This window comes from Ambystoma mexicanum, chromosome 2p (genome assembly GCF_040938575.1).
Source record: "Ambystoma mexicanum isolate Mex_15411 chromosome 2p, UKY_AmexF1_1, whole genome shotgun sequence".
Lineage (NCBI taxonomy): Eukaryota > Metazoa > Chordata > Amphibia > Caudata > Ambystomatidae > Ambystoma > Ambystoma mexicanum.
In genome coordinates, this window is record NC_090923.1 from 648,631,048 (window position 1) to 648,658,517 (window position 27,470).

The window sequence follows — 27,470 nt, forward strand, 5'->3', positions numbered from 1 at the left end:
CCTGCTATACCGCGATAACCATGATATACCGTCATTTGGCAAGAAGGTTATCATACCGCCATAAAACCAGTACCGTGACGCCCCTACTCTAAATCTGCACCAGAACCTGCAATGGCAATCCTGGAAACTCAATAAGATGGTCTTCTAGCAAAACCGTACATGCACATTGCATGCTCTTATTTAGCAATCTTATCACACTTTAAACAGGGAAAGCAAGGGGAGAAAAAAAAAGGGGTACGCTGTTGGCAAGAAGGCAAATCTAAACGAAAAAGTGGGTTCATGTCAGAAATCCTTTGGTAGAAAATTTGCTGATCTATAAGACCCCCACAAAACAATTGAAGAATAACTCAGGTTAGCTGTGTTTGGGATCCTCTAACACAAGAGGGAAAACTTACTGAAGAATAGCTGGCTCTACAGTGCATCATGGGTACACCGACGCTTTGCTTCCTAAAATGCCAATTGTCCCCCATTTTCCGCAGAGCATGAAAACAGTCCGACATATTCCGCTCATAGCCACCCCCAGCCCCCTGCAGGTCTGGTCTTAGAGTTAAAAAAAATATTTTTCTCTTTTTTTTGTAAAGAAATGAAAAGATAAATGGACTTCAAAGAATGTTTGTTTTCAAGATACAGAATATTTCATGTTAAATGTGTTCTATACTAATGCAGATATTAAAGTTGCAGATTAAAAATGAACACAAAAATTTGATTTAAAAAAACAGCACCCAAAAAAGGCAGCTACCCAAATTGATACTGCCACTGGAGACTAGATAGATAAATATTCTCAGAGAATCAAATAGCAAGAAGGTTGTATTTCGAAGAAATCCTTCAAAAACAAGAACTCATTCATTGAATGCCAAGCAAAAAACAATTGTTAAAATCAAGCTTGAAAAAATCAGGACATACGAACAAGATGCATTCTTACCCCCGGCCAGTGCTGAAGCTGTTCACTCCACAGGAGTTATTGCTTTCACCATTAGTAATGGTGGATGAGGCAGATGGGTAAAAGCTTGTTGAGGACTTTGGAGAGGTAGCACAATTTCTGCTGGTTGCTGTGCTCGGTCTGAGGAAGAGAAAAGTAAAAGCATGGTATTACTTGTTCCATAAAGAGTTGACTTTGGCTAATCTATGCTTCCAAAGTGAAAATTCAGAAAAGGAATCTCAGTTATGGCACTCCCGATTATGTTCCAATTCTGTACACCACAACAGGTTAGTGTTAAACAAAGCTAAATTCGTATAATAAAGGACTTCTTAATGAGATAGAAGTTTCAAACACCGCCTTCTAAAAGGTAATGCCCCGGGCACACAGGACAGGCCAGATTATAGAAAATTTAGAGACCAAGTAGGGACTCTAGGTACTTTAATAGGTAGGGAAATTGGATGACAAAGGGGTAGTCCATCATTACCGTATCCGAGGATGGTAGCACGTAGGCACCTCTCTAATGATATGTTCATACACAGTGCCTAATGTTCTATTCCGTTCACTTGCAAACACGAATAGGCGTTACAACCAAATTGGCAGTCTTCTGCTGCAGTGTCTGCAACGCCTTGCTACTATCATTTTCAAACTGCTGTATGTACTGCAAAGCATGGTCACTGCACACCTTCAACTTGCACTTGGGCTTGAGAGTGTAGCTTCTCAAATCTTTATCGACCATAAAAGCGAAAAGGCCTGACAAAGTCACTTCTACTGTTTCACTGTTTGCAGGGCCTGACCTCATTCTGTGTAGTATGCTTTACCAACGTTGTCTGACATACAAGGGGCATCTTTCCCATTACAAAGCATTTTAATTTCACTATAGAAATGCCTTTACGTTTACATTAAAGAAACATACCTTACACACGAGTAGGACCTTCAGGGCGTTTTTAAATAGCGGGAAATAGGTACACTTCAAGAATAATAGTACCTCAAGAATAAGCTATGCAGATATTGTAGTCACACATTGGAAACAAAAATAAGGAGGATGTGGAGTCTCAAAACATTTATAGAGTCATAGCACTTGAAAGTGTACATTTCCTCCTGGGCTAAATGGGATAAGCTCAGTGAGAGCCGAAGGAGGGTATTTTGAAAGTGATGGAAGTGGCAGTGCAGGGGGAAGAGAATTAGAAAGGGGGTTAGGTTAATCATGCTGAACAGAACAGGCTTTATAATGCAGTGTTCCGAACATACATGTGCTATCAGACAAAATGGGTTTAACAAAAAATGTCCAACATGGATGCCGTGGGGCCATCTCCATGCTATTAACCAAATCGCCATATTTGTTGGGAGGCTCATTTTACCAATAGTATTCAACAGTACTATTCTATATTTCCGGGTTTAATGCTGTCGAACGTGACCAAAGTTCAAGCACTTAACAAATCAGCAAAATACTGACATACCTAAATGTTTATAGGAACTTTACGTTCAGAAACCTCAGTCAGTTTCTGTGCCCCCAGGGGACACATTTTTAAGGTTCCTGAGTGTCAGTTGCGGCTCAAACAGTGACGATGGTCCAAGATGCTGCACTAAGCTACGGGCTACCAGTAACGGAAGAAGGTTGAAGGGGAAAAAAAGCAGCTTGTTTCTGAGCAGTTAGACCCTCTGTCCAGGTAAAACCGTTGCCCAGTAATTAAGACAGACGGAAGATGCGCAATGGAAATAGGTAAACTGACATTTTTCCAGCTACCAAAAATTCCTTTGAGCACAATTTATATTAAAGATGTAATCCAATTGAAGAGTTTCTGTGACCAATCACACACTACAAATTCTCGAAAGGTCTGAAGCAGTAGACTCACTGACTGAAGAGAACAAGGCATCAACCGCTTTTTAAAGAGGTTACCATCTCTCTTCTCCCCCGTAGGCAAGGAATTATCCTGCCTGGGCATGGATACACTCTTGGCACTTCCACGCAGACCTTCAGTCGAGGCGTTCTCTTAGAACGTCAGGATCACATTGCAGCATTAAATAAAATAGTGCAGAACGGACCCCGCTATGTATGGAAGATTTTGAGCTAAGGGGGAACTGTCTCCAATCATACGGATGAAATCATGAAAACATTTTAGCGACCACTCAAACACCAGGGGGTGCCTCACTGAAACTTCACGTGTTTATTGCCAGCTTTGAGTTGGAATGCGCATTCCCAGTCCAATCATCCTTTCATACCAGTCCTAACCATGCAAGTGAAGCAGAAAAGTCCTCAGTCAGGAAATGCCCAAATAATTCATCATCCGTGTCATCTAATTTGTCCATATAGTTCCCTGCCCATTTAACATCAATCGCAAGGTGAGGCAAGCCATCTTTCATGCATTTCACGTTCCCCACATTCCAGATCCGGATTTTCCCAGGGTGTGCTGCAAAGCCACCCCAAATTACCACCAGTAGCCAAGCTAGCATTATGTATCCTGCCACGAACCAGTACAGCATTGATACCAATTTCTGTGAGAATACTCATACAGTACAAAAATGGTACTTGGTGTACCCTGACCCCGAGATTAAGGTCTTAATAAAGCCTCACATTAGGACTCAATCGGGAAAGAGCAATGTGAAAATGAAAACAAATCTTCCCAGGTTTGTGGTTTAGGACTTCTCTTCACAGTTCTCTATTATGTGTTGCCAGATTGGTTATAAAAATAGAATACTGTAGCGTCATGAAAATCCCCATGGCGATCAGTGTTGCAAAAGGGTAAATATTCCATATCCATAAAACCCATTCATCATTACCCCCTGCACCAATAGCCTGGACCACAACTGAAATTTCATTGGCTCAACTCTGTCCTCAATTGGCCTCCAAGACCAACGTTGTCTGCACAAGTAATTCTGAGTGTGGGATTGCTTTTCACCCGTTTGTTTATTGCAAGTAGGTTGCCACACTCAATCTTAAAAGAATTAGGTGGTGGTGCATGAAGGACTTCCTCAGTGAAACAAAAAATAAGAACGGCTCACTGCTGTAGCAACACTATCGTCTCGTCTATTGTGAAACTCGGTGCCACGTATCAATCAACTAAATTATTTTCAAATAAGTCCTATCTTTCATGGCTACAAAAGATTTCAGAGCAGACCATGTTCCTTTATCAAGTGTACTGCAACAAACCCTAACATGAATTCAATTAATTTTAAACTAGGTTGTAAATCAAAAATGTTTTATCCTAACATATTCTGGATTTCCTATTACGATAAAACAAGTTCTACATCAAGGCCTAAATCAGATAGTTGATGTTTAACATAATTCACCCATAAGAGCATTGTGAACAACAGTCTGTGCTTGCAGGTACGCACAAACCATGTGAGTGTTTAGTTACAGTTGACCATCCTCCCTTAGTGAAACAATGAAAAGGAAAAACTGGCTACATCTCAGAAGTCCTGGGATTTCTAGCTTTGATGGTCATCAAGCAACTTATGTAAAAATGTTACAAGTTACTCACCGTAGTGACTAACGTACTCTTGGTCCATAGTACCCTTTCCTCCATACTGTATGGGCATCCCTTCAAAGGGACGGGAGACCAAACCTTTTTCACCAGAAAAAACCTTCCCTTTAAAATTAGTGGCGCGCCTTCCCAGGGAGCATGCTTTGCCCGACTCCTCCCTCCGGCGCCACACCCTGTACCCATTGACACGTCGACAATAGATTTAACATTGCCTAATGACACCAGTATTAGGGGGGAGGTTGGTGGGATGTATGGAGGAAAGGGGAATACGAACTAAGTACGTTAGTCACTACGGTGAGTAACTTATAATTACCCTTACGTCCCGCCCCCTTTCCTCCATACTGTATGGGCGTTTACAACTGAATGTAGCCCCAGGGTGGAGAGGAGACCCCCACTTAAGCAAATAGGTTCCTGAGAACCACCTGTCCAAAGGCTGCATCAGATTTAGAGCGGGCACCCAAACAGTAAAGCTTGCAGCGGGAGAGGCCCAAGTGGCCGCCCTGCTTATGACTTGCCAAGCGACACAGCAGTGGAATGCGATGGCCGTTGCCTTGGCCCCGACTGCGGGGGCAAGCATGTTGGCCGGGAGCGGCTTGTGCTGGCCCTCATATGCTTCTTTGATGGCAGAGACCATCCAGCGGCATATGGAAGCCTTAGAGGCCTGATAGCCTGGTCTTGAGCCTCTGAACGTGACAAACAGGTCGTCTGACTTGAGGAAGCCCTTGGTCCTGTCCAAGTAGAATTTCAGGGCATGCCTGACATCCAGGCTGTGCAGCACTCTCTGCTTCGTCCATGGGATCAGGAAAACACGTAGGAAGGACTATTTCCTCATTCAAGTGGAAAGCAGACGGAACCTTGGGCAGAAATGCCAGGTGTGTCCGCAGGACTACCTTGTCCTTGTGAAAGGTAGTATATGGTTCCAAGGCAACCAGCGCCTGGATTTCGCTGACTCTACGAGCCGAGGTCAAGCTGACTAGTAAGGCCGTCTTGATGGTGACCAGCCTGATAAACATGGACACCATTGGCTCGAACGGTTTGTGCGCTAGTGTGTCCAAGACTATGTTGAGGTCCCACACCAGGTGCAGTCTCTTGACGGGCGTGTAGAGCCTTGCGAGTCCCGCCAGATGTTCCTGGACTATAGGGTTGGAGAAGAAAATGCCTTCCTCAGAAGTCATGTAAGCCCTGATGGCTGCGAATTATGTGCGGCAGGTGTCCACCTGCACACCTGAGTGGGCGAGGTGCGCCGAGAAGGAGAGCACGTCGTCCAGGGTGCATGCTAGAGGGTCGATTCCTTTGGAGTCTGCCCAGTAGCAGAATCTAGTCCATTTGCTATTGTACTGGGCCCTGGTAGCTGGGCTCCTGGCGCCCTGTGTGATCTCCAGATTGGCCTATGAAAGGCTAAGGTGCCGAAGCGTTACCTGCTCAGGTACCACGCTGTGAGGGCTAGTTTCTCTGGCACAGGGTGGATGACCCTGGCCCCCTACTGTGCCAGCAGATGTGCTGGGTCTGTCGGGAGGTGAATCAGGGGCACTAAGAGGCTCAGGAGCTCCGAAAACCATGGCCTGGCCGGCCAACATGGAGCTATTAGAATAAGGAGTTGGCAAGACTCCTTGATTTTGCAAATCACCCTGTGAATCAGGTGAGTGGGCGGAAAGGCGTAGGCTTTCATGCCAGTCCACTGAAGGTGAAATGCATCACCCAGAGAGCCGGGGCCCCGACCTTGCCAGGATGCAAACTGGAGACATTTCTTGTTGCGCCAGGTGGCATCCACCTGGGGGAGACCCCACCTGTTGAAAATCTCCTGAACAACAAGGTTATTTAGCTGCCACTCGTAATTGTCCGCTCCCAGTCTGTTGAGCCTGTCTTCTTCCAGGTTGACTTCCCCCGGGAAGTGGACTGCTGTGAGGTAAATGTCGTTTTCCAGGGGCCACTCCCACATGCTGATCACCAGTCTGCACAGCAGAGGGGATCTGGTGCCTCCCTGCTGGTTGACTTAGTACATGCTGGTCGAGTTGTCAGTCTGGATGACGACAACCTTGCCTCTGAAAAGTGGTAGGAATGGTCTGAGCGCCAGTCAGATTGCGTTCAGCTCTAGCCAATTGATGTGGTACTCCTGCTCCCGTAGCGTCCAGGTGCCATGGCCCGAGAGATCGTCCAGGGTGGCTCCCCAGCCCTCGAGCAAGGAATCCGTGTCGATGGTGGCCTGCGGAGAGGGCGGCCGGAAGGGCTTGCCCGTCCGTAGGTTGCAATCTCTGGACCACCAAGTTAGGTGCAGGTGGAGAGATGGAGGAACGTCGAGCATCTCGGATTGAGAGCCATTCTCCTGGTCCCATGATGCCCGCAAAGTGTAGCTGAATCCTCCTCATCCTTAGTCTTCTGTGCAGAACGGTTAATAAGACCGCTGCCAGAAGACCCAGGAGATGTTGGTACCACCATGCCTAGGTAACCTCTCTGCTGAGGAAGTGGGTGGTGGCCCTCCTGATGGCTGAGATTTTGTACTCCGAAGGGAATACCTTCTCGGAGCATGTGTCCCAGATAAGGCCCAAGAATGTCACATTCTGTGTGGGCTGCAGCTGCAACGCCTTAAGATTGAGCGAGAAGCCCAGATCGCGCAGACTGTTCATAAGGGCATAGGAAGAGTGGTGAACTGCTTCCAGAGATGTAGTCCTGACAAGCCAGTCGTTGAGGTATGGGTAGATGTGGAGGCCCTGTGCTCTGAGGAGTGCCGCCACCGCATTCATGATTCTGGTAAAGACCCTGGGGGCCAAAATGAAGGACCTTGTATTGAAAAATGGGAGCCCATGATCCTGAACCATATGAAAGAACGATGGGGCTGCCAAATTGGGACGTGTAGGTAGGCGTCCTTCAGATCCAGGGAGCACATCCAGTCTCCCTTGTCCAATGTCTCCACTATAAAAGCTGGCGTAACCATCTAGAATATTTGCAGGGGTAAGGAGAGGTTAAGGGTGGAAAGGTTTAGCACAACTCTCGGGCCTGCCTGGTTCTTCTTCTGAATGACGAAAATCCTGGAGTAAAAGCTAAAGCCTCGCTGGGAGGCTGGGACTTCCTCCACTGCCTGGCTCACTACAAGCAAATGGATCTCTGTCAAAAGAGTTGCTGTCCCAACCTGTGGGAGGGGAGGGGTGGTGGCAGGAGAGGCTAAGGAAGGAGGTACCCCGTGTGGCTACTACAGATAGGATCCAGGGGTCCGCGAAATTCTGGTGCCAGAAATGTGCATGGAGAGCAAGCCTGCCCCCCCACCAGAGACACGTGGACCCGAAGGGTTGCGTCATGCCTTCTTTCCCTCGAAGGCTGTCGCTGAGGAGGGGGACTGGAAAAAGCCCTTAGCCCCCCCACCCCCTTTTGTTGCATACGCCGGTTCTGAGACGGCGAGCGGCCAGCTGCCTGGATCTGCGTTCCTGAAAGCTGCGGAACCCCCCCCGTACAGCTGTTCGTGAGCTGTTTTTCTTCTTGTCCAGCTCTTCGTCCGTAGAGGAGTGAAAGAGGGGCCCCCCCCTACTATGGGTTCCTGGACATCCGGGTTGAATTTTGTTGCCCGGAGCCAGGCTGTCCTCATGTCCATGGCAATAAAGATGGCCCGGCCTGGATGTGTCAATATGGGCCACTGTGGATTCCATGAGGTCATGCACCACCAGCTTAGCCTCGGCTAGCCCCGCCTTAAAGTGTGTTTGGCTCTGGGTGGGGAGTTCTGGGAGGAAGTCTGCAATTTCCTGCCATAATCTTTGGTTGGCAGCTGCCAGCATGGCATCAGCGTTGGCCTGACGCGGATGTAAAGAGGCGCTGGAATAGAGTTTGTCATATTCCTCAAAGATCTTCTCCTCCTTGACTAACAGCGCCGCAGAGGAGGCGGAGGACGACTGTGGCTTGTAGTATAGTGATGCCGCAGGGATCACCGAGGAGTGTGGCTGAGGATGGGCAGAAAGCAAGACTGTATCCCCCTCCATCTGCCTGTACTTGGCATCCAGGTGTCAATTGACCGGCTGAACTAAGTGGAGTTTGAGCCAACCCTTCTTGGCCAGGGAGAATACATCGGTCTGCATAGGAATCCCCGATTTGGCAGAGACGCGTTGTGTGAGGACTTCAACCAGAACCCCCTCTGCCGGCTGCTCGACCTTGGGCTGAGGAAGGCCCAGGTATTCCGGCAGACCAGCAAGACGTTTGTAGAAGGCCCTGACTGAGGATGACGTTTCTCGATCCTCCTCATATGTATCCTGCGGATCAAGAGGAGGAGAAGGAGGAGGAGCCGGAGGCTGGGGTACAGGGACCGTGGCCGGAGGCGGAGGTTGAGGAGTCGGCTGTGGAGCCGGAGGAGGCGCCTGCGCCGGGGGCGCCGATGGAGGCATCTGTGGTGCCACTAGCATGGCGGGAACTACTTCTCCTCAAAGACGCCATGTGGGAACGCCCAACCGAGGTGACTTCATGAGGCCGAGGAACCTCTCGACGAAAACCTCCTCAATTACTGAAGTGGTGGCAGGGGGTGCTGATGGGGTAGCAGGAGGCTGCTGAGACCGCTGTGTACCCTGTCCATCCGGAAGCAAAGGAAAGCTGCCCTGCGTATAAGAGGGGTAGACTGTAGGCCACGTACCTGGTTGAGGCCAGTCCCACCTTGACACTCGCTCTTCGCCGAATTCCTGGAATGGCATCAGACGAGCGTCTGTCTGGCGCAGCAGCTATTTTCTCGAGCTGCCTGCCATGTGCCTGCAACGTGTTGCTCAGCCCGCTGGGCCCAGCCTCCTCCAAGACTCTTGCATGGGGATCACAAGGCCTACCCTGCTCCTCGAGCCTATGCCCAGTAGGTGTGGCACCCTCGACCCAGGGGTTGGTAGATCTGCGTTTAGGCGCCCCCTCTGACGGATTTCTGGTATTAGGGCGTAGCCCCTCAGCCATGGAGCCGGTACAAGGGCAGAGCCCCTCGGGTGAAGACCCGGTAAAGTACCTGGGAAGGAGTCTCCCTTGTGGGGTGCAAAGGAGAATATCAGCCCTACCTTGGGCCTGGCTCTATGTTTCACAAAGTTCTTGAGGTCCTGTGGAGGAGACTTCTGGAAAAGCTCCCTCCACCTGGCTAGTTCTTCAGCGCTTTCAAGGACAGTGAGCCACACACTGAACAAGCTTGCCAACCGTGGTCTGGGCCAAGGCAAAGTAGGCAGAGGATGTGAGCGTCTGAAGTTAGGAATAGCCCGTTGCAGGCTGGACACCTGCTGAACCCTGTGGAAGTTGACATGCGCCGGGGAGGTGCGTGACGCCTGAGGAAATCTAATGGAAATAGGACAGGGGACCCACAGCAGACTACTAGTGCGGCCCATGAGGTAGCCGGAGAGCCGCAAGGGAGCCTGCAAATAGGAGGTACAGCACAGAGGGAACAGTTGGGCTATCACAGTGAACTATCGACTGAGAGCCTCCCCACCCTTGATCCTTCCCGGCAGGGGATTCGGAGGAGAGGCAGCACTGAAAGACAAGTGAGGGGAGCCTTATCCCCAATGGCCATCTCCGAAGCGTAGCATACCTGTAGCCAACCACTCCTGCGACTGCTGTGTGGGATGTTCACAGCCCTGGCCGGAAAACGATAATCCCACAGCGCCTTATCCACAACCCTGGTAACCCAATAGACCCCAGGTTAGTGGAGGGGTGGGGAATCTCTGTGTGAGAAGGCCTGGAGGGTCCGTAGCTGGAGGGCCTGCCTGAAAGACGCCAGAGCAAACCTTTCCAGAACTAACAGGGCTCCGAAAGGAGACCACCCTGACCGGGAGTCACTATGCAGTCTTTCGGCTTCACCTGGCACTCATTAAACGCAAGGGAATGTGTGATGGTTTATGGACACTTCAGGTATAAAAACCTGATCAGCGGGCCAGAAATTTCCAAAACTCCAAAGAAACCTAAACAAGAGACACTCCTAAAGGCACACAACATGGCCTAAAACAGTCACAGGTGCATGCAGATCGTTCAGAGCAACCTGAAGGTTTGGCCACGAAAGATGACCGAAGATTCCTCCTAAAAGAGGGACTAAACGAGGATATTAAGAGCAGTGCAGACGGCATAGCAAATAACGGACCCCGACAAATGTCTTGGCGACTAAGAAGCGATTGAAGAGGTTGAAAATGCCAAATATGAGCAAGCCATAGACCAATCTAAAAACAAACAGGTTGCTAATTCAGAAGAGCAAATGGAGCTCCTTATTGCAAAGCGGGAAGACACAGAACGACTCGTGCTAAAATTGCATTCGCCTGAGAGAGATACCAACTAAAATCCGGGATCAGGACTTTAAGTATACATCCAGGCTCTTTCGCCAGATCTTGGCAATCCCGCAAGATAGCAATATGATCTTGGACATAACCCATAAAGTACATAACAAATTCCAACAGAAGAGGGGTCTTCTCCTGGATGTGTCCAACTGAGGCAATTTATTGTAAACTAAAGAAGGAATAATGAAAGCAGCCAGGACACTCCAGCCCCATAACGTTTCGCAATGCTGAGATCCAAGTATTTCAAGACCCCTATCAAAGAACGTTGGTCAAGAGACGACTGAAGGCAGTTACCAGCATAGATACAGACCCCGAACCAGAAGAATGGATGGGGAGACACCAACATGCCCGAAGTCTGTTGCGGGACACTGAACAGTCGAAACAGGGAACGACAGCCAAGGGAGAGGAGACACACAAAGGGCTCAAAGAAACAGCCAGCGATGGAGGCCGCAATGGAAACCATCACCTGAACTGTAAAACAATAACTTCTCTTTAGTCAAACGGAGGACCTAAACCTGCCGAGCAATTTTTGAAGTTTTACTTAGCAATCACTTAAGAGGGCAATAGTGTTGTATTAGAATTAAGGTATGGAAGGGGGAAAATGAGTGGGCCCGAGTGCGCTCGAGATTACATCCCTGAATTGTGGTGAAGGAAATGCACAGCATTATTCATCCAATGATTATAGGTCCATCATGGTTGGATCCTCGCTGCCTGGTTAAGAAAACTGTTTTTACTTTAAGTTTCTTTGACAGCCCTATATTTTGTCACCCTTTTCTTTCAAGGTCTGGTGCACCTACTTGAGTTCGGGCAAGAATTGGGAGGGGGAAATCACAGTTTCCCGACTGCCCCAGCGATGGGGGATGTATCCAATGGGCAGAGAGTTGTGATACTTAATGTTAGAAGCCTCAACTCAATCATTAAGCACAAGGTGTTACTATTGAGGCTCCAAACTATGAAGCCATCATTATATTTCTTCAAGAAACACACTTGCTCCTAAAGCACCATGGGAGGCTTCTCAACAAGCAATTTAACATTCAATACCATATGTCCAGTGGGATGGGGAGAAGATGGGTGGCCATTCTCTTTGCGGATGAAACCCCTTTCAGAAATTGACTGTTGGGACCCAGGTGGCAGAAAACAGATGATTAAGGCGACTCTAGTTCCCTTTGCAATTGTCTCATCTATTTAGGGGCCCATAAGGATCCCTCTCAGATGTAGATATTAGAACCTGAAAGCTTCCCTATATTCAAATCTTCCAGCTGCAGTAGCAATTTAAATGCACCTCCTTTCCAGAGTTGCCCTATTCTCTGTAGCCCAGCCACAAACCATCTCTGGAACCGCAGTGGCTCTACAATATTGTTACGAATGGGGGAGGCCCACATAGTGAGGTTAGCGTGGTTACTGCTCTTCCATATTTTACACATTCGACCGAGTATGGCATGGTTTCTGATCCTTTCGGAGAGGTGGCTTGAGCGGGACCCAGAAACATGCTGTGACTGTCACAGAAGTCATCAGGTGGTTTTCCAGGTAAACCCACTGTTTATCCTCATCAAGAATTAATAAGTGGGCTATCAAGACTCAATTGGGAAGCCTTAAAATATATGTCTATGCTCAGAAGTCCCACTCTTCCATTGTCTTTGGGCAGTAGTAGGTATTATACACGATTCTCTGTCCTTCACTCTGCTAGAGAACATCATAGTATCCTGCATTTCCTCTCTGGTACAAGTATTCTCTTTTTGTTTGTAGGGCTAGCAGTTCGAGATTCAGCATCATCGCATTCAGACGTCCCAATCCAGGACAGTGAGTTTCAACCGTAAGCTTAAATCCTCACAGTTTTGTTCAAGAGCAGCAAGTAATTCGCATCATAACGTTTTAGTCAAGTGGACCCTTAGATTTAGTTTCGTTCTGTGCAGGCCTAATGGTACCTCGTCCAAATCTTCCCAATTCTCATCTCCCATAGGGGAATGGGATCCTCTTTTGTGCATTTATTTGGAAGCCAGAGAGAGCCCCATACTGGTCTATGTCCTTAAGCGTTTCTGGTGTAGAAACCATGGAATCCACAAGATATAATAGAATGTGGTCCACAAGAAGCCCCAATCGGAAATCTCATCCACCCACCCGGATGTCCTTAATACCTGGATTCTTTCCGATAGATGCCGGCAGTGGTTCAAGAGTCAATACAAATAGGGGTGAAATCAGACAGCTTTGTCTTGCACCCGTTTCTAGTTTAAACTGGTCCGATTTCTTCCCATTTACCAACACCTGCACCATGGAGCTGGAATATAGTGCACCTATTGCCCATAACATACAATCTCTGAAGTGGAGGTTTGCCAGGACTGTCATCTAGACCCAGTTAACTTGGTCAAAGGCCTTCTCTGTGTCATCAGATAGAAAACGTGGGTGTGTCATCTGATAGAAAACGTGGGTCCTCCCTCCCATCCCTCAATGAGTCCATAAGGTTACATGTGTTCTGAACTTCGAATTCTGCACGTCTACCTAGAACAAATTCCACCTGGTATGAGTCCACCAGGCCCGGTAGCAAACTCTCTAATCTGGAGGTCAGCGCCAGAGCTAGTATGTTTTTGCATCCACATTTAAGAGTGATATCACATTTATTCCTAAAGGTGGGAGGGATGCTCTAAACTGGACATAAGGGCATGTAGAAAGTACGACAGGATGCCCGCTTCCCTCCAGGATTACCGCCAGCCATGTCTACTCGGGTGTATGCCATCTTCCCCTCTAGACCCTCATTTTGTTTATTATTTTGGTTGACTATCAACAAGCATTTCACAAATATGAATTCTTACAAGAGATAATAAATGCATCAGAATACAAACATCAAAATATGCATAATCATTTCGAAAACATAAGCTACTTAACATTTGAGAGGAAGAAATTTGAAAAGATCACAAATGAAGTGCTTTCTAATTCATTCAACTCATACCTCAAAATAGTATCACCAATCTATTGGATTGCTGAGCTGGTTGGCCTTGAATTACAAAAGTTTACAAATATATCTTACTATTTAGATACAAAAAGTAGGGATCAATTTAATGGTGTACGATTACCATACAGCAATCTTGACCAAAAGGATTCTACAACCTACGAAGCACCAACCATTTCAAGAAATGGATCGTTCAAGACTCCAAAGGCTGGACAAGAGGTGACAAAGTGTTTCATATTTTCGCAGCAAATGAGAGTCTTAAAGTCTACACTTTCTCTCTGATCTAGTCAAGATAAGTACAATATTACAACGGAATCTTGTCTAATCAATTTGGGATGAAAATCTACCATCTATTTGTGATAAAAACCCTAGCACCACAATTGGCATATTCTTTATATAGTGGCAAGTGGAAACTAATTTCATTGTTACACCAACAGTCCCTTTCACATATCTATAATGTTCATTAGGGTTAGTCACGAGATAAACACTTCCATAACCAATTTCTTCCAAAATGCAGTCTGTTTTTGCAAGCTTATTCAGAGCTGGAATTATCTCAAATAAGAAGCTATATAGGGAGGAGCTAAAAGGCACACACAAATACATATTTATTTCCAAAGAACACTGGGCCCTAATGCGAGAAGACTCAATTAATGACTGAGAAATTAATAGTTACTCACTGTAGTGACTAACGTACTCTTAGTCCATAGTCCCCTTACTGTATGGGCGTCCCTTCCAAGGGACAGGAGACAGAACCTTTTCAGCAGAAAAAAACCTTCTCCTTTAAATTTAGGGGCCCGCTGGGGTGCGTCCCAGGGAGCATGGGCTGCCCCGACTCTGCCCTCCGGCGCCACACCTTAGTCCCCATTGACGCATTGACAATAGATTCAACATTGCCTAATGACACCAGTATTATTAGGGGGAGGTTGGTGGGACGTATGTAGGAAAGGGGACTATGGACTAAGTACGTTAGTCACTACGGTGAGTAACTTATAATTATTCTTACGTCCCGTCCTTTCCTCCATACTGTATGGGCGACTACAACTGAATGTATCCCTAGGGTGGAAAGGAGACCCCCCCCCACCCCCCTTAAGCAAATCGGTTCCTGAGAACTGCCTCTCAGAAGGCCGCATCAGAACTAGAGCCGGCACCCAAACATTAATGCTTACAGAAAGCCGAGGGAGATGCCCAAGTGGCCGCCCTGCTTATGATTTACCAAGAGAAATGGTGCTGGAATGCAAAGGCCATTGCCTTGGCCCTGACTGTGTGGGCAGGCATGTTGGCCGGAAGTGGCTTGTGCTGGCCCTCATACGCTTCTTTGATGGCAGAGACCATCCAGCAGGATATGGAATCCTTAAAGGCCCGATAGCCTGGTCTTCAGCCTCTGAAAGTGACAAATAGGGCGCCCGACTTATGGAAGCCCTTGGTCCTGTCCAAGTAGAATTTTAGGGCACGCCTGACATCCAGGCAGTGCAGCACCCTCTGTGCTTCATCCTTGGGATCGGGAAAAACGTAGGAAGGACAGTTTCCTCATTCAAGTGGAAAGAAGACAGAACCTTGGGCAGAAATGCCGGGTGCGTCCGCATGACTACCTTGTCCTTGTGAAAGGCGATTTATGGTTCAGAGGCGACCAGCGCCTGGATCTCGCCGACTCTGCGAGCCGAGGTAAGGCCAACTAGTAAGGCCGTCTTGATGGTGACCAGCCTGAGGTCCACCAACGCCATTGGCTTGAATGGTTAGTGCGCCAGGGCGCCCCAAGACTATGTTAAGGTTCCACACAGGGTGCGGTCTCTTGACGGGCGGGTCGAGCCTAGCGAGCCTCATCAGATGTTTGACTATAGGGTTGGAGGAGGAGAAAATGCCCTCCTCGAGTTCCTGTAAGACCCAATGGCTGCAAGGTATGTGCGGCAGGCGTCCACCTGCACGCCTGAATGAGCGAGGTGCGCCGAAAAGGAGAGCACATTGTCCAAAGTGCACACCAAGGGGTCGATAACCTTGGAGTCTGCCCAGTGGCAGAATCTGGTCCATTTGCTTGTGTACTGGGCCCTGGTGGCTTTGCTCCTGGCACCCTGTATGATCTCCTGGCGCCCTGTGTGATGTCCAGGTTAGCTTGTGAGAGGCTAAGATTCCGAAGCGTTACCTGCTCAGGTACCACGCTGTGAGGGCGAGTTTCCTTGGGGCAGGGTGGATGACTCTACCCCCTGCTGCGCCAAAAGATGTGCTGGGCCCGTCTGAAGCTGAATTGGGGGCACCTCCAAGAGGCTGATAAGCTCCGAAAACCATGGCCTGGCCAGCCACCATGGGGCTATCAGAATCATGCGGCGTCGGCGAGACTCCTTGATCTTGCAAATTACCCTGTGGATCAGGTGAGTGGGCGGAAAGGCGTAGGCGTTCATGCCTGTCCACTGGAGGTGAAATGTGTTGTCCAGCGAGCCGGGGCCCTGACCTTGACAGGATGCGAACTGGGCAAACTTCTTCTTGTGCCAGGTGGCAAAGAGATCCACATCGGGGTGACCCCACCTGCTGAAGATCTCCCGCAGAACGAGGTTGTTTAGCTACCACTCGTAATTGTCCAATCCCAGCCTACTTAGCCTGTCCGCTTCCAGGTTGGATTCCCTGGGAGGTGGACTGCCGTGAGGTAAATGTCATTTTCTAGGGCCCACTCTGATAGCCAGCCTGCACAGAGCAGGGGATCCGGTGCCTCCCTGCTTGTTGACGTAGCACATGCTGGTCAAGTTGTCTGTATGAGGACAACCTTGCCCTTGAGAAGCGGTAGGAATGCTCCAAGTGCTAGCCAGATGGCATTCAGATCCAACCAATTGATGTGGTATTCCTGCTCCTGTCGAGTCCAGATGCCGTGGACTGAGAGGCCGTCGAGGGTGGCTCCCCAGCCCTCGAGCGAGTAGTCTGGTGATGGTGGCCTGCGGGGAGAGCGGCCGAAAGTGCTTGCCCATCCGTAGGTTGCAGTCCCTGGACCACCATGTTCGGTCCTGGTGGAGAGATGGAGGGACATTGATCATCTCCGAGAGCCCCTCTCCTGGTTCCATGAGGCCGCAAAGTGCAGCTGAATCCTCCTCATCCTTCCCATGGTGCGCGTAACGGCTAATAGGATCTCTGCAAGTAGACGCAGGAGATGTTGGTACCACCATGCCAAGGTCACGTCTCTGCTGAGGAAGTGAGCAGTGGCCGACTTGTTGGCCGAGATTTTGTCCTCCAACGGGAAGACCTTCTCGGAGCACATGTCCCAGATGAGGCACAGGAAGGTCAGAGTCTGCGTGGGTTGCAGCTGTGACTTCTTGAGATTGAGCGAGAAGCCCAGATTGTGTAGTGTGTTCATAAGGGCATGGGAAGAGTGGTGAACCGGTTCCGGAGATGTAACCCCGACGAGCCAGTCATCAAGGTATGGGTAGATGTGGAGAACCTGCGCTCTGAGGGACGCCACAGCATTCATGAGTCTGGTAAAGACCCTGGGGGCAGAGTGGGGGCCAAAAGGAAGGACTTTGTATTGAAAATGGTAGCCCATGATCCTGAACTGTAGGAAAGAATGATTGGGCTGCCAAATAGGGACGTGTAGGTATGCGTCCTTCAGATCTAGAGGGCACATCCAGTCTCACTTATCCAATGTCTCTGCTATAAAAGCTGACATAACCATATTGAATTTTTGCAGGGGTAAGGAGAGGTTGAGGATGGAAAGGTCCACCACAACTCTCGGGCCCGTCTGGTTCTTCTGAATGACGAAAATGCTGGAGTAAAAGTCAAAGCCTCGCTGGGAGGCTGGGTCTTCCTCCACTGCCTTGCTCTCTACGAGCAACTGGATCTCCGCCAAAAGAGTTGCTGTCCCTACCTGTGGGCAGGAGGGGAGGAGGGAGGAGAGGCTGGGATAGGAAGACGGTACCCCATGGATACTACAGAGAGGATCCAGGGGTCCGCAAAATTCTGGCGCCAGAACTGTGTATGGACAGCAAGGCTGCACCCCACCGGAGACAGGTGGACCCGAAGGGGCGTGTCATGCCTTCTTTCCCTCGGAGGCTGTCGCTGAGGAGGGAGACTGGAAAAAGCCCTTGCTCCCCCTCCCCTTTTTGTTGCTTGTGCCGGCTCTGAGACAGGGAGCGTTCCGGCTGCCTGGATCTGCGTTCCGGGAAGCTGCGGAACCCTTCATATGTACGACCCTTTTGAATTTTTTTTGCCCGGAGCCAGGCTGTTCTTCTCATGTCCGTAGCAATACAGATTGCATGGCCTGAGGTGTCGATTCGAGCCACTGTGGGTTCCATGAGGTCATGCGCCACCAGCTTGGCTTCCGCTAGCCCCGCCTTAAAGCGTGGTTGGCTGTGGGTGGGGAGTTCTGGGAGGAAGTCAATCTCCCACCATAATCTCTGTAAAGACTGGAGGGGGTGTATGTACTCCTGTTCTATATAAAAGGCAAAGGAGAGGCACCAAGGACCCCAGCCAAGAGTCTCTATTATTGGTATCGTGGTCGGGCAATCAAGGCCTAGCTTCTCAGGAGGTGATGCGGGCTGGTTCTTAAGTTCAGTGTAGTCCCCACGCACCCACAAAGGAATGATAACTCACTTTGTACTCGGTCATCTATAATTGCAAATCTATACAGTTCTACGTGGTACCACAATTACTATTCGATCTCTTTAAAATGCATCAACTGTACGGTTAAATGTCACAAAGCAGTTTGTAAAGGAAACCAACAATGCATAGAAGAGGAAAGCAGATGGTTAGAACAATTGGCAGAATACTGGCCCCGTTTACCTAGACAGTTCTGTGTGGAGATCCCCCCCACCTGGGCAACCTGTACAATAAAGATTTATCACAAGCCCAGTCCATATATTGTTCACAAGAGTGTTTCCAATAGTTCAGCAACCCGAAAGTACCTGGCGGCGTTGCGTTCGTCAGGAAATCTACGTCCCTTCTTGAGTGCCCTCCCTTTAAGGCAGGAGTCACGGGTCGAACGTCCGTCAAAGAACAGGGTGAACTACGGCGGTGAAGTGGCAGCTTCTTTCCTACCGGTGCTAGTCAACGGGGAACCGTAAACTTCCTGCAAGGAAAAGGCATGCGGGTCATGTCGATAGTTCTGGACAGCAAAGAGTTTGAAGAACTGTGGCCCAAAAAGGGTGCCGAGTCGTTGGCGTCTGTGGTCTTTGGGTGGTGGGAAATCCACCGGCAGATGCTCCTAGGCACGCCGACGGCCTGGCCTTCTCCAGAGGGATAAGGCGGGCGGCAGTGCGGACGAGCGTGTGTGAATCGAAAGTTCTTAGGCAAGGAGAGCACTGCGGCTCTGGTCAGCAACGGCAGTCGTCGACGATGGCGGACTTCAGTCCGGGCGCTTCTCTTTGGGATTCCATGGCAGTCCCAGTCAGCAGCCTTTCGTAGGTCTGTCTATCAAGGAGCTTTGGCAAAGATCAGCAGATGCACGATGGTCCCTCGTAGCTCGGGAAGAGGGGGCCTTACCAGGTCCTCTCTGGGTCAGTTCTCAGTGAGAGCAGCTTTCAGACTGGTGAAGAAGAGCAACAGCAATTCTTCCTGCAGGGCTTCAAGGTCAAGCTTCAGTTTCACTCCAGTTACTCGTAGTCGAACTTCAGCTTCTGAACACGATTCCTAGCAGTGAGAGGTCCCCAGATATACTGTTGATCTCCCATTCATTCTGCTGGGTCACACTCAGGCAGCCAATCACTTCGAAGGGCATTCAGCAGTCAGCCAATCAGGCACACGGTGCATTCAGGCCATTCTTCGCCATAAAGACACTTACAACATAGAATGTGGATTCGGACAAGTACCACGCCATTCAACACTACACCTGCATTCTTACCAGTTTCGAGCAGGGTTGTCTCAGTCATTTTGTCAAACATCAGATACCAGACATCCACAAAAAGAAGTGTAGATTAGTCACACACTCCATTCACCTAGGTCCCACCCACAGGTGTACCCAGAACATACGGTTGTTGGGAAGGCTCCAGCCAGTCTGGTCGGCACTTCCACACACTACCATATATGGAATTTCCACCCAACAGCCAGTCTGGGCTTCCCTTGACTTCAGGAAGATCAAGGTAACAGGCGATGGAAGGCAAGAGGCCACGGGGGCCATCTTGTCTCCATCAGTAATCTACCAATTCCAATGACAGGTCCTGGGCATCCCAAAATGGAGGACACTCAGGACACCAGTCAATTCAGCACGGAGCTGCCACCAGCCCGTACCCTGCTCTGTGGGCCACCCACAGGTGCCCAAAAACATACACTAGGGGCAGTGTTGTACCCCCCAACCCAGGGGCGCCATAAGAATATCCCATGGCCTGTACACCAAACCAAAAGAGCTGCACCGCCAGGAGTCCCACATGAAATCCTGCGTGGAAAACACAACAGAACACACAATAAAAAGCAGTAAAGGACAAGGATACGGAGGCCCTGTCCCTCCGATGCATTTCTAGCATCACATTCTCTGGTTGGCGGCAGCCAGCATGGCATCGGCGTTGGCTTGACAGATGTAAAGAGGCGTTGGAATAGCTTCTTGCCATATGCCTCCAAGATTTTCTCCTTGCCTAGCAGCGCCACAGAGGAAGAGGCCGAGGACGACTGAGGCTTGGAGTATAGTGATGCTGCAGCGATCACCAAAGAGTGTTTGCCGACCGTGGTCTGGGCCAGAGCAACGTATGCAGAGGGCATGGGGGTCTGAAGTTGGGAAGAGCCCGTTGCAGGATGGACACCTGCTAAACCCTGTAGAAGTCGACATGCGCCTGGGAGGAGCGCAACGCTTGAGGGCCGAGTACCTGAATCATAGAAAAGACAAAAGAGAAGAAGTATCCGTGACTGGAATTATAAGCCAAAGCCAAACCCAGGAGCAGTGGTGAATTCAACCCGTTCCCGTTGACGCAGAAAAGGGGACTGAGGTGCGGCACCGGATGGCGGAGTCAGGGCAGCACATGCTCCCTGGGCCCCACCCCCACACGCCTCTAAATTTAAAGGGGAAGTAGGTTTTTTTCTGGTGAAAAAAGTTCTGTCTCCCATCCCTTGGAAGGGACGCCCATACAGTATGGAGGAAAGGGGGCGGGCCTAAGAGTAGTAATGCTTACAGAAAGCCAAAGGGGTGGCCCAAGTGGCCGCCCTGCCACAAACCTGCCGTTGGAATGCAATGGCCGTGGCCTTGGCTCCGACAGCATGGGCGTGCATGTTAGCCGGCAGCAGCTTGTGCTGCCCCTCGTAGTCCTCCTTGAAGGCCGAAACCATCCACCATACAATAGAGGCCTTGGATGCTTGATTTATTTTAAAATTTATTTATTGGCATTTGTGGTTATATGCATTGCACATTTTCATTGGTCAGGTCCTTAACTCAGGTTGACTGACTTACTTGCAGGTAACATGCCATTATATTCAAAAAGGCTAACAACATTAATACAACAAAAGAACATTAACTGTCTCCTTATGGGGGGTAGCTGGAGGTTAGTCCGTCCTTGGAGGGGGGGGGGGGGTGAGCGGTTGGCCCGGCTTTTGGCCTTGGATGCTTGATACCTGGGCCTGGATCCCCCAAAGGTGAACAGTGCATCCGACTTGCGGAAGCCCTTGTCCTGTCCAGATAGAATTTCAGAGCATGCCTGACATCCAGACAGTGCAAGACTGAGCCTCATCCTTGGGGTCAACAAATAACATACCATTTCCTTGTTTAGTTGGAAAGCGCAGGGTACCTTAGGTAGGAACGCAGTGTGAGCCCGCAGGACCACCTTATCCCCGTGAAAAGTGGTATAGGGTTCTGAGGCCACCAGAGACTTGATCTCGCTGACTCTGCGAGCAGAGGTGAAGACCGCTAACTAAGCTGTTTTAATAGTGACCAGCCTGATGTCTACGGACACCAATGGCTCGAAGGGTTTGTGTGCCAAGGCACCCAACACCACGTTGAGGTCCCACACGGGGTGTGGCCTCTTGATAGGCAGTAGAGCCTGGACAGGTCCGCCAAATGTTTCCTGACTATCGGGTTGGAAGAGAAGACTTACTCTGAATTTCTGTAGGCTCCTATGGCTGCCGGATAGGTGCGGCATCTTTCCACCTGTACACCCTCAGTGCGCACGGTGTGCCGTGAAGGGGAGCACATCATCCAGCGTGCACATAAGGGGGTTGATCTCCATAGAGTCTGCCCAATGACAGAACCTAGTCCATTTACTCTTGTATTGGCTCCTGGTAGCCTTGCTCCTGGCGCCCTGAACGATCTCCAGGTTAGCCTGCGAAAGGCTCAGGTGCTTGAGGGTTACCTACTCAGGAACCATGAGGCAAGGGCCAACTTCTGTGGGGCGGGGTGGATGACCCTGCCCCCCCCCCCCATCCCTTGCTGGGACAGGAGATGGGCTGTCCCCCATCGGAAGGTGAATGGGCGGTCTGTCTGTGAGGCTGAGCAGTTTTGAGAACCACAGTCTCGCCAGCCACCATGGAGCTATCAGAACGATGCTGAGGTGGCAAGATTCCTTTATCTTGCGGATCACCCTGTGGACCAGTTGTGTGGGAGGGAAGGCATAGGCTATCGTGCCGTCCCACCGTACCTGTAATGTGTCGCCCAGGGAGCCGGGGCCCTGCTCCTGCCAGGACGCAAACTGTTGGCACTTCCTGTTCTTCCAGGAGGCAAACAGATCCACTTGAGGATGCCCCCATCTGCTGAAGATCTCCAGCAGCACCTGGTCATTCAATTGCCATTCGTAATTGTTCGCTCCCAGTCTGCTGAGCCTGTCCGCTTCCAAGTTGGCCTACCCTGGGAGCAGGACGGCCGTGAGGTAGATTTTCTCCATGGCAGATTCCCACATGCTGACCGCTAGGCTGCACAGTGGCGGGGACCTGGTACACCCCTGCTTGTTGACATAGTACATGCTGGTAGAGTTGTCGGTCTGGATGAGGATGGACTTGCCCCCAATGAGCAGAAGGAAAACTCAGAGCTAACCAGATGGCCCGGAGCACCAGCCAGTTGATGCGAGACTCGTGCTGGGTCCAGACTCCGTTGACACAGTGGCTGCCCAGAGAGGCCCCTGAGCCTTCCAGGGAGGAGTCCGAAGTGATGTGACCTGTGGGGCCAGCTGCCGGAAGGGCTTGCCCGTCCAGAGGTTGCAGTCCCTGGACCACCATGTGCGGTCTGAGTGGAGAGAAGGAGGGATGCTGACCGACTGCTTGGGAGCCCTTCTGATTCCATAAGGCTGCCAAGTGCAGCTGTAATCTCCTCCTAAGTCTGGTGTGGGGAACGGCCAGTAGGAACGCTGCCATGATACGCGGCAACTGAGACTTCTTGAGGTTGATCGTAAACCCAGGTCGTGGAGTGTGTCCATAAGTGCGGAGGAAGTATGGATAACCACCACCGGAGATCTCGCCCTGACAAGCCAGACGGCCAGGCACCGGTAGACATAGTGGCTCTGGGCCCTGAGGAGGGCTGCCACCGCATTCATGAGCATGGTAAATACCCTGGGGTCTGAGGCCAAAGGGTAGCAACTTATATTGTAAATGGCAACCCATGATCCTGAAGCGCAGGAAGGAGCGATGTGGTTGCCAAATTGTGACGTGTAGATAAGCAACCTTCAGATCTAGGGAGCACATCCAGTCTCCCTTGTCTAGTGTCTCTGCAATGAGTGCTGGCGTAACCTTCTTGAATTTCTGAAGAGGTAGGGAGAGGTTGAGGGTGGATAGGTCCAACACAACTCTCAGGCCAGCCAGGTTCTTCTTCTGCATGGCGAAAATCCTTGAATAGAAGCCCAATCCACTCTGGGAGGCAGGCACTTCTTCCATTGCCAGGCTCTCGACGAGCGACTGAATTTCTGCCAATAGAGTTGCCGTCCCAATCTGAGGGAGTGGAGGGGAGGAGAGGAGAGGAGGGGGAGGGACCGGTAGGCGGTACCCAAAGGATACTACAGAGGATCCAGGGGTCCAAAAATTTCTGGTGTCAAAATTGCATGTGAAAGGCAAACCTGCCCCCAACTGGAGACACGTGGACCCAAAGGGAGTCATGCTTTCATTCCCTCAGAGGCTGTTGCGGAGGAGAGAGACTGGAAAAAGCCCATGTACCCCCCCCCCCCACCCCACCTTTAGTTTTTTTGCGCCGGTGCTGACTCAAAGCGGTCAGGTTGCCTCGACCTCTGCTCCTGGAAGCCCTGGATCCTGCCGAATGCCTGCCCCCCGTCGGAGCGTTGATGCAACGGAGTGTACGACTTGGGTGTGGCCTTCGTTAGGATAAAGACTTCGCAGTTTGCGAGCTGTTCTTTTTATCCAATTCCTCATCTGTGGTAGAGTGAAAAAGTTCACTACCCTCGAACGGGAGGTCAAATATGCGTTCCTGGACATCAGGGTTAAACTTTGTAGCCTCAAGCCAGGCAGTCCTTCTCATGTCTGTGGCTATGCATATGGATCGGCCAGAGTTATCTAAGCGGGCCACGGTGGACTCCATGATGTCCTGCGCTACCAACTTGGCTTCTCCTAGACCCGCCTTGAAGCGTGCTTGGCTCTGCACAGGAAGTTCTGGAAGGAAGTCTATTTCCTGCCAAAGCCTCTCGTTAACGGCTGCCTGCATGGCATCCCTGTTGGATTGACGCAGGTTCAGCGAGGCGCTGGAGTACACCTTGTTCCCGTACGCCTCCAATATCGTTGTCTCCTTGCCTAGCAGCGCTGAGGACGAGGTGGCCGAGGACTGAGGCTTAGAGTAGAGTGACGCCGTAGCAATCACTGAAGAGTGCAGTTGAGGGTACGCGAAAGTGGAATCCCCCCATCCGTCTCAGCATCGAGGCGCTGATTGATAGTTGGGCCCAGTGTGGCTTGAGCCACCCTTGGCCAAGGCAACGATATCTTTCTGCATCGGGATACCCGTTCTGCTAAGGGGGGTCGTAGGGTGAGCACCTCTGCCAAAACACCCTAGTTGGGCTGCTCGACCTCTGGTTGAGGAAGGCCCAAATATTCTGGCAAACCTCCAAGCCGGTCGTGGAAGGCCTTTGCTGACAACGGCATGTCAGAATCCTCCTCCTCGTCTGTGTCCTCGGTGTGGAGACCAGAGCCGGAGGCTGGTGTGGAACTGCCTGTACTGTGAGAGGCAGGGGAGCCGGAATCGAAGGACCCAGCAGGGCCAGCGGTGGCTGCGCTGGGGCTTGTGGTGTCAGAGCCATAGGAGTAATGACTATGGGCGCCAGTGGTGTGACAGGAAGGAGCAATTCCCTGACTGCATCCAGCAGGATGGTCCCCATCTGAGGGGTTCACATCAGCGCCAGGAACCTTTTCGAAGAACCAGTCTTCGGAGGCCAACGAGGTGGCAGGTGATAATGACGGAGTGACTGGAGGCTGCTGGGGCCGGAGCGCACTGTCACGGTTGCAGGGGGAAACTGCGCTGCACTGCTGATGGATCAACTGTAAGCCACGTACCTGCTTGACACCAGTCACACCTTGAAACTCATTCTCCCGCCTGCTCCATTCCTAGGAGTGGCATCAGACTAGCGGCCATGTTGTCTGGCACGGCGGCCATTTTGTCGAGCTGGGTACCACAGTCATGGTGCTTGGCTCCCTGGGCCCAGCCTCCCCCAAGACTCTTGGCAGTGGAGCATGAGACCTACCCTGCACCTCAGGCCAGGGCCTGGAAGACATATTGCCCTCGGCAGTGTCGCCGGTAGTGTTGCATGCAGGTATCCCCTCAGACATTAGGCTGGTACTAGGGCTTTGCCCCTCGGGTGTACACCCGGTAAAAGAACCGTGCAATCCTTCAGCACTGCTTCCTGAAGGATTTAGTGAGCCCCCTCGGCCGTGAGGCCGGTAGCTGGACTATGTGCTGGTGTGTTCCTCCCGCTCGGGCGCTTCCTTGGGAAGGAGTCGCCCTTACCGGGTGCGATGGAAAACAGCGGCCCTCTCTTGGGCCTCGATCTCTGTTTGATGAAGTCCATTAAGTCCTCTGGAAGCAACTTTTCCAAGAGCTCCCTCCACCTAGCTAGCCTGTTCTTCAGTACGCGTGGAGTCAGTGTGTCGTACGCGGTACAACCTTCCCAGCTGTGGTCAAGGTCAAAGCAGCAGTGGCAAAGAGCATGGGGGGGGGGGGTTGGACGTAGGAAAGAGTCCCTCGCAGGCTGGACACCAAGCCGGCCTGCGCCGGGGAGGAGCGTGGCGCCGGAGGACCAAGTACCTGATCGACAAAAAGATAGTATCTGGGGGAGAGCGCATGGAATTACATGGCCGAAGGCAAACCCAGGAGCGCTGGTGAAATCGGCCTGTTGCCATCAACGCGGATAAGGGAACTGAAGAGTGGTGCCGGTGGACGAAGTCAGGGGAGCACATGCTCCCAGGACCGTGCCCCTGAACGCCTCTAAATTTAAAGGGGAAGAAGGTTTTTCTGGTGAAAAAGGTTCCGTCTCCCATCCCTAGCGAGGGACACCCATGCAGTATGGAGGACAGGGGAAAAGGATGTAAAAGTGAACAGTTAGGAAGGAGTAGATTTCCAGATCTTATCTTCCAGCATGCCAAAGTCCTCCAAAACTACATCAAGGCCATAGGCAAGGGCTGAGATGATTTTCACTTAAATCTCTACAAAATGTATAATAGATATGTTTCAATTAGGCAGTATTAGATTTGGCTTTTACCTTAAGCCTATGAATGTTTTCCTTGAGGTTGAGTTGATTAAATTAAAAACATAAGTACAGCTAGCTACACTAGCTCTACTGTCGCAGCCCAATTCATGACTTTTGGGGACAGCTAGCTACACTAGCTCTACTGTCGCAGCCCAATTCATGACTTTTGGGGACCTACGTTAGGAAAAACTAATTTTAGAATTTTTGGCATTTACTGTTAAATTATTTCTCTCGGCGTGAGCAGAAAAGGCAGCCAACTTCCTCTGAAGCCCTAAGGGTGTTAAGTCAAATAGTAACAAGGCGCCTGCAAAAGCCATCCAATGCAGATGGCAAGACCCAAGTTTTACCGGAAGTCAGTTCACATTTGCCCATATAGCATATTGTCCAAAAAGGTATAAATTAAAAAGAATCGTAGCAAGAAAGTATCCTTGCCAGAAACCAACCATCATATGAAAGGCGTCCGACAGGACACCATTCTGCGTAAGCCCAATCCGCATTTTTTGTATTGCAATATAGTCAGGGCTCAAGATTTTAGACCATAACATTTCCATATTGACTGTCAAATGCGCTTGAGTGATCCATGCTAGCAATATAAACAGTCATCCCAAAATAACTTGGGCTACATGCATGAATCAAAGACAAAGACATTTAATGACATTCCCATGTGACAATCTGAAATGTAGTCACTTGCCCAGATTTCTTAACACTCCTGAATTTGTTGTAAAGCAAAGATTTGAAAAGGGGGGAAATCTTGTATATCTTTCAGGTGATTAGTGGGTTTGGCACGTCCCCCGTTTTGAGATCTGGGATAATATCGGCTGTTTGGCTCAGGCGGTCAGCCCATAATTCAGGATTAGGTTTGATAGTAACTAGAGCCATCATATCCAGGCTCAATGCTCTTGAATTCGTACAGGTGTCTGATAGCTTCTTACCAAACCTCTTCATATGGGTAAGGACTTTCTGGTAATAGCATAATTGGCAGAACGCTGGAACGGTGAAGCATACATTTGCATAAAATGGGAAATCCAAGTAGCCCCATCAAGAGTACTGGCATCCAGAGTGTTCTGAGTGCCATTATCATTCAAAATGGACCAAAATGTATAAGTGTAGCTACCAGACAAAAATAAAAGATCTGGCTATCTTTGATGCTCATCCAGATTGTTAGCCAATTTGGATAATGTTAGCACACTTTTTGCTTTTGAGCTAAATATCTTTAAGAGTCACTCGTGTACTCTATGAGCAACGCTCCAAGGTAAGCACTCTTTGCTCTTTTAGCAGTCATATTTATATCAAACGCATGACTATGGA

At 50.1% G+C, this 27,470-nt stretch overlaps 1 protein-coding gene across 2 annotated transcripts in view; it reads right to left on the minus strand.

The window, feature by feature from the left end:
* USP4 (ubiquitin specific peptidase 4) overlaps positions 1-27,470 on the minus strand; it is a 2,223,295-nt gene that overhangs the window by 1,711,150 nt on the left and 484,675 nt on the right. For both annotated transcript variants that reach the window (XM_069644193.1, XM_069644194.1), the window contains one exon: positions 923-1,060. In XM_069644193.1, the coding sequence (XP_069500294.1) occupies positions 923-1,060 (138 nt within the window). The remainder of the gene's footprint in view (positions 1-922; positions 1,061-27,470) is intronic.